This window comes from Centroberyx gerrardi, chromosome 12 (assembly GCF_048128805.1).
Source record: "Centroberyx gerrardi isolate f3 chromosome 12, fCenGer3.hap1.cur.20231027, whole genome shotgun sequence".
NCBI classification, from domain to species: domain Eukaryota; kingdom Metazoa; phylum Chordata; class Actinopteri; order Beryciformes; family Berycidae; genus Centroberyx; species Centroberyx gerrardi.
This window is the reverse complement of record NC_136008.1, coordinates 7268526-7283993: the sequence shown is the minus strand read 5'-3', so window position 1 is coordinate 7283993 and position 15468 is coordinate 7268526. Positions and strand designations below refer to the sequence as shown.

General features: G+C 38.9%; 2 protein-coding genes across 2 annotated transcripts in view; one reads left to right on the top strand and one right to left on the bottom strand.

Annotated features, from left to right (window-relative positions):
* rpz4 (rapunzel 4) overlaps positions 1-15468 on the bottom strand; it is a 41035-nt gene that overhangs the window by 21130 nt on the left and 4437 nt on the right. The gene's annotated exons all lie outside the window — the stretch shown is intronic.
* Positions 699-1823, top strand: LOC139917898 (protein rapunzel-like). The gene has a single exon (XM_071907131.2). It carries the CDS (start codon positions 699-701, stop codon positions 1821-1823), a length of 1125 nt encoding a protein of 374 aa, XP_071763232.2.

Genomic DNA, 15468 nt, shown 5'->3' with positions numbered 1-15468 from the left:
ATTTTGTATGTATTTGGTGATTGGAGTTTCAATCATATTAGAGGTTGTTATGAGGAGGGAAGTGTGGTTGTCATTATAGAACAAGTGCAGTGGTGGGGATTTCCTTCTCTCAGACCTGGGTGTGCCTTTTTCTGAACTGGATATGGGCTCCAGGGAAAGAGATATAGGTCATCTCTCTTGTGTATTTTATATGGAAAACCATTATATAGTTACCAAAGTAAATCCCTTTTTCCCATGTTGTGAACATGGGAACACATGTTTGGGTCTTGCCCTAACAATAGGAAGACCCAAACATGTGCTTAGGTCTTGCCTATTGTTAGGGCAGCATATTACATCCCAAGGGGTCATAATTCTGAATTGCCATAAATTGCCATAAATGTTTACTGTGTGCCTTGTTTGTGTACTTCACACACTTTTTGATAAGAAACTGAAACATGAAACTGGATACTTTCAAGTCCTGACATGACCTGCCATTTGCTTTATTGTACAGTTATTTGTCAGGAAACAGTTCCATGAAAAAATGACTTGATGTACATCAGTGTCTCTTGATAATGGGTTTATGCAAAGTAATAAAAAAAGAGAACAGGGGAGACAAATTTTCTCTAAAATGTTCTAAAATCACATTAAAATGAACTTTACAAGGGTTTCATGTTTTTTCAGGTACCAGCATAGTCTCTGGCTGTGGAAATTAAAAAAGTATGGAGATCGTGGGGAAAATCTCTGAGGGGCTTGCAGCCGCTGTAGGCCAGCTTCACCCTGTCTTGGATCTGTTTGAAAGTTTTTTTGCTGAGATAGTCAAAAACCCAGACGAGGACCTGACAGAGCAATTTAACTTGGTCAACCAGAAACTCGAGGGGATCCAGGATGAGCATGATACAATGGACCTGGAGCTACAGAGATCGACGATGAACATGCAGAACTTTGATTACGAGGTCCAGATCCTCAACCAGTATGAAAGGTTCCAGGACTTTGTCAATGACCCTCACAACAAAAAGAAGAGGGAGAAGTTCCTCAGCTATTATGAGAAAAAAAATACAGACTTCCACTTGGGCTGCCTCTACAATGCTATCACTGGGAAGACAGACTCAGAAGGCCCTATGTTTGAGAAAAGAGCTATCATTGAGCAGAGAAACAGAAGGGCAGTTGAGTATTTCTGTGGCACGGTGATGAAGATTTTTCTGAAGGGCATTATTGTTGTCGTGTGTTATGCCATCCAGAAGGACAGAGAAAGGGGGGACAACGAGTTGAAAAAGTGGCAGAAACGAATGGAGGATGTGAAGAAACATGTGAATGCTGCTGTGGATGAATGTACGGAGAGGTTTGCTGTTCAAGCCGAGCTGGACATGGAGCGTGAGCTTCAGAAGAAACCTGGCAGTGTTGACCTTGACTTCACCAAATCCCTCTTGGATTTTCTTGTGAAGAAATACGATTGGGTGAAATGGTCCATTAGGGTCTTCAATGACAGGGAGCGCACTTTCTTTTTCAACTGGTTTGCAGAGAAGACCTACCATGGCTGTGCAGGAGGAGTTAACTGCTTTGATGTTTTGACCAACAGCAACATCAAAGTGGTGGTCTCTTTCTGTGTTGACCCAAAGCCTTTTGACAAGAGTCAGATCCAACAGAAGATTGAGAAGCAGAAACTGAAGGGAGATATGAAGCTTGTGGCCCAGTCTTTGAGGAGGAGCTTCCCCAGCTGCCTGGTTCATGCTGTCAGCCGTAAGGAGGTGGTGGAGACCAACAACTTCCCTGAAGATTGTTACTACTATGGAAAACACAATGGAATCTACCTTTGTATTCACCCTGTGATGCCTCATACAGCATAGAATAATGCTAATTATAGCTGCAGATGGGAAGAAACAAGCTCCAAATACAATTCATCAATGTTTTTACCCGAGTCTTAGAGATATCATGTTCAGCTCTGTCTGGGGTCTGGAATGTGACTCATTGTCTTACTTGCATTTATTTTAATCCTTAAAAAAATGTATTCATTTTTTCTGTTGATAAGATCGTGTGTCATAGAGATTTCACCAGCATTTCAGAGCCATACATATCCATGCCAGCTTAAATTTTATGTTTAGTGTTATGGAAAACATATAGTAATTATTTTCCCGTGAGCATCACAGTATAAAAAGTTACATTCCACACAATGCTTTTAGTGCATCATCATCATTTCTCCATGTTATCAACTGAATTGTACTTATCTAACCCTGTTGAAAATAATTATACTTGTGGTAAGCAATGTTTGTTCTCTTCGCATTTCTTAGAACAAATGCAAAGTTTCTATAACAGATTCTATGCTTTAATAACATAATTATTTATCAAAGGGTTGGAGGTTTCTCTTTAATAATATGACCACAGCAATGACCTATTAAGTTTAACAACTTGACTTTCTACCACCCAAGTATTTTTGCTGTCTGATTGGGTGTGTGATGTATCTTCTTATGTGTCATGTTTATATACTGTTTTCTATGTTTGAAATAATGATGAAAAATCAAAACAGGGCACATATTTACTCTAAACATCATTGATAGAGAATGCAGTAATCTGTATTTCTATTTTTTTTTTTTCCCTTTTTCAAAAAGTGGGAGATAGCCTACTAATGTTCAGGATTGAGGAGTTTTGTTTGATGGTTTGTTTGTGTCTCACAGTTGAAATCTCTTTATCATACAGTACACTAAAGCAATAAATGTAATAAACCTTACAAATGTCCAGGATTGGACCACCCTGATTAGAGATTCGAAAGACTGCACAGTGTTTCGAGGTCTGTAAAACCTGGAACTCTGAAACCTATTAAGATGTTTTGGGAGCTTATTTTCCTCAACTCCAAACACCACTTAAATGTTTTGATACCTTACTTTTATGGACTGCAAACACCACTACGGTGTTTTGATACCTTATTTTACGACACTCCAGACACCACTATGGTAGGCTACATTTAATCCCTTTTCTCATGTACTCCAAGCACCACTATAATGTTTATCTTTAGCAGTAACTCTGTTTTACATTGTTTCATATCGATACACCTTCATATGGTGTATCAATCATTTTACCTATTTGTCAAATATTGTTCAATAAGGTAAAATAGCTTTAGCTACTACAAATCAGGACAGAAAAATATATCTTTTACAGGCATTTTTGTATGCTTCATTTATAATTCACGCTGTCACAAACAAATCTTAGTTTCATCAATAAACAAGCAGCATTCAAGATATCGTATTGTAGGGCTATCCTTAGCCCAATTAGTACAATTTTGAAAATGCCTGTCATGAAGCAATGACATACATCATATGTCCCTATGTTTCATACAAAATCATAAGTAAAGTCAAAGATATCCTGTGACAATTATATTGTATACTGTATAGACAATTACACAATAATAAATAAACATTGTAGCACCCTTTTGGTTCAGTGGCATCCAAAATGTTGCATGATGGACGAACAGATGGACGGACAGACGGACGAACAGACAGGGACTGATCCATAGTATCCATATATTATCTGTTAGGGTTGTATCTGTATACATTTAAATGTGCAGTCGTACATTTTGGGATACTGCTACCACAAAATGAAGTATGAGAAAGCAAGGGCAGTGAGGGCATCAGAGAAGTTATGCACAGCCACAGTTTTATTTGTGGCTACTATGTAAAAAAAAAAGACAATAGTTGAAATATAAGGAGTTATGGGGCTGAATGAAACATCTTGTGGGGTTGATGTTTCCTCCTGCATCATGCTGCTCTGAGCTCCTCATTCAACAGTGTCGAGGTCTGTGGCTGAGGGAGGACACATGATGGACACATGATGGACACACTCACTCACAATCACTCACACATACACATGCACACTAAAGTTAGTTATGATTCCACTTATATTCTTCTTGAATCAGCAAAGGCACATACATGATAACTAGAAGCTGAAACACAACGTTCTAACAGTAGCCTATGTATTTAGCTACTGACACTAGCCACTGTGTAGCATTACTGCACAGACTCAGCAGAGGCTTCATTTGGCAAACTACTATTTAGCTATTAGCAAAGCACTAATGTGATAGAAGCTAAGGTTAAATAGAGAACTGTTTTAAGATGTCAACAACAGTTTACAAGCTTAGCTAGCAAATATCAGCTAGCTAGCTAGCTTTAGGCTTGCTATAAATAGCTGATCAAACTAAGTTGGATATCTTAGTCACATACAAAATGTAATAAACTGTCCAAAATCATGTCTCCAGCAACATACTGTACCATTGCAGCATGTTTGTCTAATCCAACGTTAGCTGTGGGTAAACTTAGCCTCTGTAGCAACACAGCAGGTAGCAGAGAACAGAACAGTGCCAGAAAAACAAACACACCTCAAGCTAGCTCCGCCCACCTGAGATCCTCCATTTTCCAATTCACACAGACAAATACTGTAAGATGAATGAGGGGTGTCCTGGTGGCTCACTGGTCCAAAGCATGTGCCATGTAAATGTGATGTCCTGGGTTTGGATCTGGTCCAGTAGGCTACCTTTGTTGCATGTCTTCCCAGTCTTACTCTCTCTCTTTACTTTGATCTGTCCAATAAAGGCAAAAATGGCAAAAACGTAGGCTACTTAGAAGAAGAGTGAGTGTCAGAGCTGTGATATGTGATAATCTGAAAGACAACAAAAGCTAAACAACTGTTTTTCATTTGAATGAGACCAGCAACAAACATTAAATGCTTATATGCTTAGTTGAAAAAGGAAACTATTTATACTGGTTGAGCTAGCCTATATCATAGTTAAAGGCAGAATCCCCAATACAAACCTAAAGCCTAAACAATGGGTAGCCCCAGTGCCAGAAAATGAAAAAATACTAACGGGTGTATACTTTGCTCCCTCTCTAATTGATTGACTGAGTATTGACATAAATATCGATAACAGGCAAGTGCGAGTTTTGTAAAGGAATAATTCACCCAAAAAATGTAAACTCTTCGTTGCATGGAGCAACAACTTCGTTGCAGCACTGAAGTCAATGGTTACCAATCTTTAGAGTTCTGAAAAGAGCAGAAAATATCAATATAATTACTCCATACAGTTCTTGCAGCATAATCCAAGTCTCCTGAAGCCAACGATCGCATAGTGAGTGGAAATGACCAATATTGATGCCATTATTTAAAGCAAAACGGTAGGAAAAGGTTGCGTGTGCGCAGTCGTGAATCTCCTCCACTTCCTTGTTTACACTAGTCTTCGGGCTTCGGGCTTCGTGCTGCTGTAGCTTCTCTCCCCAGTGCTGATACGTAAAAAATGATTCGAGTGATGGTTTTCTCGGATGGTTAAACAAAGAAACCTGTGAGACCCCGTGACCGGCGTCATTGTGGAATACAACTGTGATTTTCACAACGATTTCTGAACTCCTGACCCCCCACACTGGCCCCTTAGGTCCATTGGCAAACGTCTGCTAGCCATTCCACGGTCTTGACTAAAGAAATCTGGTGAGAGGGCCTGAGAGGATTGTAATGAATGAAAGTTGTTATGATCAGAAGGTCCTGTCACTTTATTACCTTGACATGGAGTGTGCATGTCTAATAGAGTATGACGTAGCTTTAGTCAGTGTTGTTGTTGTACATGTGACTGAACAGTAAAGATACACAGAAGAACGACCTCATGATGTCGGCTCATTCTGTTATGAGAATATTCATTATGTCAGTAAGATAGACATCTACAGACACTTATCACTGATGCTGGGTTTACTAACTTTACCAAGAATGTCGGTTGTTTTTGACAAAAAAATCATCTTTCCAAAGACAATATATTGGTTAAGGGGTGATTTCAACAAATATTACTCTGCCGAAACGGCAATTAAAAACCATGGCATAAACAGTTCAAACTTTAGTCCCGCCCACAAAGGCACTGAGTGGCCCGAACGTTTTTGTGATCGAGAAATCGCCGTTGAATAGAGCAACATCAGACTCTCTGAATCGCTCAACCAAATCTGAAGAGTGGGCGGGTCGCGATTCAAGAGTCTGGAACCAGGATAAAACTGTGGAATAGTCTCCCGGCAAAATGTATCAGGTGTCTGTGGATGTATGTATACTCATGGCTGTGTGCATATGTGTGTGTGTGTATATGTCTACTTATTTTATTCTTCTGCTCTTATGTGTTTTTATTCTTCTTGCATTTTTATTCTTGTCTTGATGAGCATGATTAGCATTTTATGGTAGTTTCATGGAATCGGCTAACATAAGTGTTTTATGGCAGTTTCAGGGAATAATCTAACATGATTAGCATTTTAGTTTCGTGGAATCAGCTAACACGATAAGCGTTTTATTGCAGTTTCAGGGAATAAGCCAACATGATAAACCAATGATTATGAAAGCGTTCTATAGCAATACTGCTGGTAGGGAATGGAGGAAAGTTGTAGCATCTTGGGTTCCATTTCTTCTCTTAAGGCATCCTGGTGGCTCAGTAGTGCACCCCACACTATATCCTACAGTGCAAATCCGACCCAGGACCATGTCACATGTGAGCACTTCTCCCATCTTTCCTGTCTCTCTATACTGCAAAGCAGAGAAAAACGGAAATCCTAAAAAATAATCTTTAGAAAAACATTGTCCTTTATTCTCTTCAAGCTCACACAGGAGCCTCGTCCTATGTTGTCAAAGCAAGGGAAGCTGGTCCCGATCAAGATGATTACTGAAACAAAAGAGATGGGGAACAGATACAGAAGCTCCATCCAAATATATTCAGTGCAGTGGAATGCAGTATAATTTCACATTAAGCATGTATTTTTAATCTTATACTGACACCAAATTCTCCAATCACTTCAAAGTCTGAGAAAAGCTGAGAAAAAGTACAGTATTATATGTGGATCAGTGTGTCTCTCTAAACCAGAAAATGAACAGTTTTTTGTCCTTGACTGGTTGTAGTTTCAGCAATGTTAGTTAAGAGTTAAGAACTACTCTCGTTCAGCATGACAGACTTCAGTTCAGCACTCTCTATGTGTTTCTGAGGAGGGAACTGAGAGCTCCTGAGCACCAGCTATAGTAGTGGGCTAAATGTGAAGGGCATGTTGAGACAGTAGAGTAGTTAAATGCATGAGAGGTGCTAGCAGCAACTACCGGGCAAGACACAAATCTACTGCTATGGCTCCCCCTAGCTGTCCCGCCATATTTCCTTGTTAATGCACACCATAATGCCCTGTCCCTCCCTGCTCTATCACACTGTACAAACACCAAACTACACCTGAAAACCTCCCTGGCTAAATGTGGAGAATACAGTCTCCATCTCTCTCCTATCCAGCCTTGGACACCTTTGACCACAGTAGAACAGAGAGAGAGTGAGAGTGCCTCTCCCTTTACGTCTTCCTCTTCTTCCCAGCAATCCCTGCAAAAAAAAAAGACACTTCCATGTATGTTGAATATCTAGGGATGCTCAAATTCCTTAAAACCTCAACGGGCCCCTGACACCCATAAAGGGCCAAATAGGCCCAGATAGACACAAACTCCAACTTGCCCTTTTCAAATGGCCTGTCAATGGTCTTACACAGTAAAGCCCCCTCCTCAAACACACTCTGTCCTCCCCATAGGGTTTCAACTTATTCTCTTTTTATGGGTACAAGCCTGCAGGGCTGAAACCCTATTGTTTTTGTGCTTTTTTGTTATTATTTGTTTTCTTTGTTATTCTTCTTCTGCTGTTTCTCAAATTGATGTGAGCTGGTAGATTGAGACATCAAATGTGGACCATAGATATTGATGTGCAAATGCTGTTCAAGAAATATTTACCCAATCAGTCTGATCAGGGCACTAGGACCAAACTCTTTAAAAGTTGTTAAAATTTTTAGATTTTTAAGATCTGCTTTCGTTTTGCTCATATTAACTGCTAAATTTGGGGAGGCGTGGCTTGTAAACTAAATTGTTATAACTTTGCGACCGATTGTCCAATCATCATGAAACATGGTGAACAGAAAACTGTATGTCCTAATCCAGTTGGTGAAATTGAATGACATTTGGTAATAACCATGTAATAGCTTGTTGATCTAAGTACATTTGTAAAATCAGTATCAAACTTGGCAGCCTGTGTGTGTTGGGGACAAACTCACTTTGGGTCAGTGTTTGACATGCACCGGGTGGGGGAGAAACAGGGTTGATGTCCTCTTAGTGAGAACACTGATGTGTTTTTGGTATCTATCTCGCTCTCTGTCTGTCTGACTTAACCCCAAAAGCAGATTGAGCATTGGCTAGCAGCGTCTTCAATCTCTGAGACACAGAGCAGCATAACGGGCTGTAGCAAAGGGCCTGGAGGATTTGACACAGTGGAGACCGAGTACGTTGACCCCCAACGTACTTACTTGGCCTACGCTGTTTCAAATCCTCTGGGCGCCATACTACAGACTAGAAGAGGCTTCTAGTCAATGCTCAATCTGCTTTTGGGGTTAAGTGAAACATTAATCTTGCATAGCCACACAAGCTCAAACAGCACAAACAATGGAGGTCTGAACAAATTTGCACAAAGCTGCACAAGGAGCTTTTTTTTTTTTTTAAAGGCCATAGACTGTTATCTTATCCTAAATGGCAGGAGGGTATAATGGTTGTGGAGGATGTGTGGGGACTGAGGCAATGTGTGTGCCTTTCTTTTTTTCCTTTCTTAAATAAAAGCATGTTGTTTTGTTTAAAATTTAAAGTAACTTGTGATTTTACTCACATAAATTCAGCCTGTGATACTATAATTGTAGTAAAAATTATGCTTTCTAAACATTGCCACTAGGTGGCAGTGATTACCTTAAGTACACACAATACCAACTTTGTATCTGCTGAACAGTGTGCTTTACCTAATTTTACCATTTGCACTGTTGAGATATTTAGAGTAGGCAACAGTTATTACTATGTATTTTGAACATACATATACATACCCATTAGTATCTCCATGCTTTGTTTTATGCAAAAAATACCCACTGAGTTCAATATTTTTTGGTAAATACAAACCAAGAAGAAGCATCTTCACAGATAAATTGACTTTTAATAGCCTATCAGAGGAAGCAAAGTATGACATCCAATTTAACTTTTGACGGTTACCAGTAGTAGAAGGTAATGTTTATTTAAAATGTTTCTTCTGTTGATTTTTCTGTTTTCCTCTTTTTGTTCTCTTTTAACCATTATTCAGACTGTTTTCATTCTCAGCAGGACTGCATAACTGATAGATAATGGGGGCAATATTGGCAATATGTAGTTTAAATCTGTGAAACTGGTAGAATATTGGGTTATGGAATGTCAAATATAAATATTTATGACAGCTAAATATGAACAAACAATCAGATATTTTTTTCTGATATTGTTTCAAGTTTTACGAGAGAAATGTTGGTGGCGATGTGATGAAAAGAAGGACATTGCAAAAGCACATTAAATATTTTGAAATACATACACAATCATCTCAAATATGAAAGAAATGTTATTAAAAGTAAATATTGTTATAGGATACTCAACAATTGAAAATGTGTGGGGAAACTTGTAAAGGATACTGGATCATACATTAGTGCAAATAAATCCTTGCTTGTTAACATATTAACCCTTACAAAAGAAAAAATGTCTAATGTTTTTCGACAGTCAATGTTTGTTTCAATGTAAACTAACCATTATTATCAAAGAGTTCTAGTAGTTTTCATTTGTTTTGATTGAGAGCAGGATTAGTTGAGTCTGTCTCGTAGATGTGGTGGACCAGACTGACTCAAGGTCTGGTGATTGAGACTTGGACTTAAATCTAGTTAATTCATATTAATATTAGTAATATTGTTAATTCATTGATATTAATTAATCAAGCATTTTGAGTTCAGAACAAGTTTCTATAGTAGTAATGGGAAGCAGTTGAACAATACTAATAATATAAGTCAATCTTAGTCTATCTTTATGCAACTAACTAATGAAACTACATTGACACTGTAATTTACCAAATTACCAACTACTTCGCTGTCAAAGAATTTAAATTACATTTTAACTACCCTAAAAATAATAGTTTGTCCAATTAACACATTACGTTACGATTAGGCCTTATGTCCTCTGAGTGTTGTTGTTAGTACATCTAAAAAATGATATAACTAATTTGTGATTTGTGGCTGCTGCGTCAGCCTGATTACCAATAAGAGTCAAATGCAAGTGACCGATTCAGTTTGTTTGCCTAAAAAGCGCACTGAAGAAGGGCGTCTTGCCCGAAACGTCTGTGCGGCAATAAATATAAATTAATTGGAGTGCTGTCCTGGAATATTTTGTTACACATTTTTTGAGGATTCAGCACCCACATAAATAACTGAAAAATCCAACTGAGGGTTGAGCGCGTTTTTTGGTAAATTGTTCCAATTAACACATTCAAACTACATTTAAAAAATGATCACATTTGAGTTTGTTTTTGGTTTATCTGTCAGGCAAGCTTCTTGTTTGGTAATATTTTGTAACTAACTCACAGATATGGCTAGCTGCCAGTGTTGATATGCTATTATAAGACACTTACAGCACACTGCCAAATAAGTGACAATGTAAGAACACACCTAGATATACAGAATTTGGGACTTTTTTTTCAGAAGATATATTTTTCTTGGAAACTCTATATCTCTGTATACTAAACTCTACAATATGATAGAGGCACCTGTCATATATTGTGCAATCTGAAAATATTCTATACATGGCAGCAGGTGCCTGAATTGGACTTGTTGATGCATGCTGAATTCCTGTTGCACAATACAATAACAAAGACAGTGAGAGAGCAGCTTAAGGTAGAGCCACAGGTATGTCTGTGTTTCTTATGTACTATCAATCCTGAAAGGTGAGACATAGGACTTTTTAACCTTTATTTACCCATGGAAGTGTTACTGAGGACACATGCTGTTTTTCAGCAATGCCCTGCTTCACACATTCACAACTGGGAGCTGCCCAGTACAACCACAGTCTTCCGCTGTTCACTGCAGATGTGCTGCTTCAGAATAGCTGGGGCTAAGAGCCTTGCTCAAGGGCACATCGACAGCATATGAGGGAGAGGAAAACATTACTCCATTATTTTTCCCGCACAGCTTTTCCCAGCTGCTTCAAAAATCTGGACCCACCACCTTCAAGTCACAAGTCCATTTTGCTAACGTTTGGGTCGCTGCTATCAACCTCTGGCTCTATGTTTAGTTGTTCACAGGCTGTACTTTGTCAGAGAGGGTTCAGGGTGTTCATCATGCCTTAAAGTTTAGACAATTGTTCCCTTGGGAGAGAAACCCATCAGCAGTTATTTGTAAGTGTTGAATGGATGGAAATGGTGACTTAAAAAAAACTTTATTTTGTGCTGGTATCATTGTTTGTAATCAGGTTGCAAAAGAGACAGTGAACACATTGTTTATGCAGTATTTTTTAAAGACAAAGGGAATTCCCTTTGACTTTAAAGGGGCATGAAAGGCTCTGACAGAAGCCTCAGGTTACATTTTGCAGGCAACAGCAGACTTCACTGTGATACCATCTATAAAGTTCCATAGTAGAGGATTTCTTTCACACACAGTCAGATGGCAGTGCCAGATAAGCTTGTTGGGTCTTGCACAGAAATTGGTATGCAAGGAGGAGTAACAGAGGACAGCAGTAACATGCGTGAATAAGGGGACTAAGAGAGGCAGAGTGAAACCATGGTATTTGAGGACAGAGTCAAGGAGTTCACCGTTTCAGAAGGTCTTTTCACAAATTCCACCTCCTGTCATGGCTCTCTATTTAGTCAGAGAGACAGAAGCCTAAGTCATAACATTTTCATTATCCAAGGGTTTACACCAGTCAAGAGTTTTCTTAAGTGGTAGTAATTTTCAAACATGTATGGAAAAGGAACAAATGATTTGCACCATGTGATCCATGGAAAGCATAACAAGGTCTTACTTTAAGCTGTTTGCTTTGGGTCAACTTTTTGAACGTATTTCCCTGAAGACATCCAAATCCAATTTCATGCAAGATACAGTCTCATATGGAATACCAAGTTATGGAAATTACATTTTAGACTATTTAAAGAGAAAAGCATCTTAAAGCATAAAAGATGACATGGTTGTGTTTTCTCTCTCTTTTACAACTGTCAAGCAGCCCTGGTAGAACATCAGCTAATGAGAAGCATGGTAAGTATCTAGGCAAGATGACTTATACAACGCTCCAATCGTGCTGATAACTCACACAAACTAAGCTAGCTGTGCTTAATTGGTTGCTATGACAACTCTCATGATAACAAGGGAACAAATCAACAGTCTTTCTTTCTGTCATCTCTTTTTATTCCTAGAGTATATATGTATACTACCTTAGAGACAACACACATGCATTGGTAACCATTGTTTGATTGCCATAATACCCTTTGGATTTTCTTTACGGTAAGAGGAATTCTCTGTCAAGTGGGCAGCTGGGTTATTTTCAACTGAATATTCTTTGAGATTACAAAATAACAGGTGCATCCGTCACAGATACATACAGTATTTCTTGGTCAATTACGCTGGAGTTTCTAAGACAAATATTTAAAAAAACAGAAACACTATGTCTTGGTTCTCACATTTGACGGTACGGTAGGCATCTTAACATTGGTCGCTAAACATGTCTGTGAGTCATTCAGTTGTAGAATACCTGTCGTCAAACAAGACATTTGACTGACAGCTGACAGCTCAGCTAAAAAAAAATGACTCAAAAAGGGTCATTTTTACAGTGTAGTTACCTTTTGCTCAGCAAGAGAACTTAATCATTACCCTAATCAGGAGCTTGGTAACATACTAACTTCATTGGGTTTTCTTTGAAGTCTCTCCAGTGATTTGCTCCCTCGATTTTCTCAAGCATCAGTTGACAGTCTGTCAGGTTCCTCATGGTAGAAACCCAATATATTTGATTCCAGGTCTTAAACTGTGCTGCATTCAGAGCTCTGAGCACATGATGCATCTCAGCAAACCATGACAACCCAACCACTCCCAGCAGCGAGCATTAAGGCCTTGTGATGCAGCCAGCAAATTGGTGGAACCCACCATCTGAAAAAAAATTGTAAGCACTTTTATGGGGAAAAAATGAATGCTATTTCCATTGAGACCGAATTAAGTCAAAATTGAGGGTTACGTTGAGGTGACGGGTGGCAGTACAATGTATTCCTGCATGGCGGACGAATCTTTTCGTTGCCTCGTGATGTTTTTCTGCGTTCCTGAGGTCACCTGATGGGCCACGCTCAATGCAGGGCTGTGTGGCCAAATCATATTCATGGAAGAGTAATTCTGGTCTGATTAAAAGCATCTCTTTGCCTATTCACCAGTTGTGTGTGAGCAGCTACTTTAACCCACCTGGGCGTGGACAGAAACTAGCCTGTAGAGCCATCCCATGCAGATGGAGGACAGAGTTGAAGTATCAGACAAAAAAGCTGCTGCCTGTATGTGAGCATAGCCTATATAATTGTATTGGTTCTATTGGATGAACTCTATTCCATCTACTGAGAAGTGTAATACACTTCTCAGTAGATGTATAAGATAATAAATGATAATAAATGATGATATAAGATAAGATAGATCTCGGTTGTTATGAAGATATATATTATCTTATATAATTTCACAATTATGTATTGCATGGATTTAGATGAATATAGGGCATTTATAAAGTTCCTCATTGGCTTTTGCATTTAAAGGGTTACACTGACATTATTGAGCATTTTCCTAATCTCAGTGTGTCTGTCTCTATACATTAACTTATGTTGTTCGCCATTTCTAACTATGCACAAGTGTCTTGGTATTGGTTGTGCTCATCTCATGGATCCCATTGACTCTAATCCACTTACATCTAATATATCTTCCATCTAAAAGAGTCTTCAGAATTCCATCATTGCAAATACTTTGTCAGTGTAGTATAGCCAAAATCCCTTTAAGGAAGGTCATTTCACTCGGGTGCCATCTTGGTAAAGCCCCCCAGGCAATAAGTTTGTGACTAACAAGACAAGACTCCTATCACTTTGAATGGAGAGTCGTTTATATCTGAAGTTCTGACAATCATTTGCATTACTAGAAACACTGATGACTTGTTAACAACATGGAGTGTTAAAATTTGTTTCAAAGGATACTGTTGTCACAGACTTACTGATGCTTGTATGCATGCACCCTCCATTGCTTCACGAAACAGTGAGATTACAACATTCAAGATAAATCTGGTTTACGGCTCCCATACACACATTTCCCATTGTATCACTTGTCAGCAGTCATGTCATGCATGCAGCCCACAGTAGGGAGATGACGGTTATCTGAGAATATCATGTTATTAAATTATTTCAAATGTTTTAATAAAACGGTTGCTGGCAGGGACGGTTGATATTGGCAGCTACTTAACGTTAGTTGTCATAACATAGTTGTGCCGTTGTGTAAACCTGAAAATATGATTGGCAGATTTTGTTTATGATACGCACACTAAGTGTGTCGATTGGCCACTTTCGCTGACAACACGTCCCTACGTTGTCGGAGCCGCCATCTTTAGCGTTACAGATTTTCCCGTTCAAAACTGATAGAGTGCACTGTCTATACGTAATACGTATAGACACTCTGGTATAGCATTGTTAGTGTCACTGTATATATGGAAAAAGCTGATTTATTTCAAGCTTGTTCTTTACAAAGTTTCTGATGAAGCAATTGATGGAACATAAGTGGCATAGATGTAACTGTAGCCATTGTAAATATTGAAAAACTCTAGATTGGTGTGATCCTTTAAGAAGCAAAGTGACAAGTTTACGTCTGTCTCCATTGGCATACCAAATCCATATCCAAACAAGGTTCATCTCCTGTAAGGCAAGGTTGTGGCTTATTGTACCGAAAATATCGATCGTCCGAGCCCTCCAATTTATGATGCAGTGTCTGATGCACACTCCAGAACTAGATGTGGCCTACTTATAGAGGGACTAGATGCTGTAGAAAAGACATTGGCGAGACTGAGACTGGTGGTTAAGGGACGTTGTCATCCTGAAAGATACTACTAGTTTTCTCTTTGTCGCAAGCATTTAGAAATAAAGCTTTGTAAAAACGTCTTAATGAGTAAATTTGATTTGTTTTGCGGTTTTCATGGTGTCATAGGCGGGAGGTCCGAGCCATTTAGCCAGTGTTCGCCATGGTCACCAGTTGGCCTAGAGAGGTTGGAAGTTGCCTTGACAGAAGGTTGATTGATCAAATCACCATAGAGACAGAAGGAGTTTGTGAGGGTCAGTATGTCTCCTCTGCTCAAAATGCCAAAATACGATAATCTTGTAGTCTTGATAATCTTGAATGTAGTATTATATATTCACTGGCACTGAAAGGGACACAAACTGTGTCATCCACGTTTTACAAGAGAGGTGTTAATGATTTCCCTTTACCTAATCAATATAACTGCCCTTCTGCTCATGTCCAGCTAAGAGACTAAACTATCTCAGGAAAAATGCATTTGGAAAAAAAAGTTTGACACAGCTGTTTTTCTGTGCTCTTGTTCATTTCCGTGTGGGGCACTTGACCCGCCTATGTAAAGTAGGGACATGAGACTTTAGATACCAAA

What these genes read in the sequence shown, in the direction of transcription:
- LOC139917898 (XM_071907131.2), top strand. Translation starts at nt 699, where the DNA reads ATGGAGATCGTGGGGAAAATCTCTGAGGGGCTTGCAGCCGCTGTAGGC.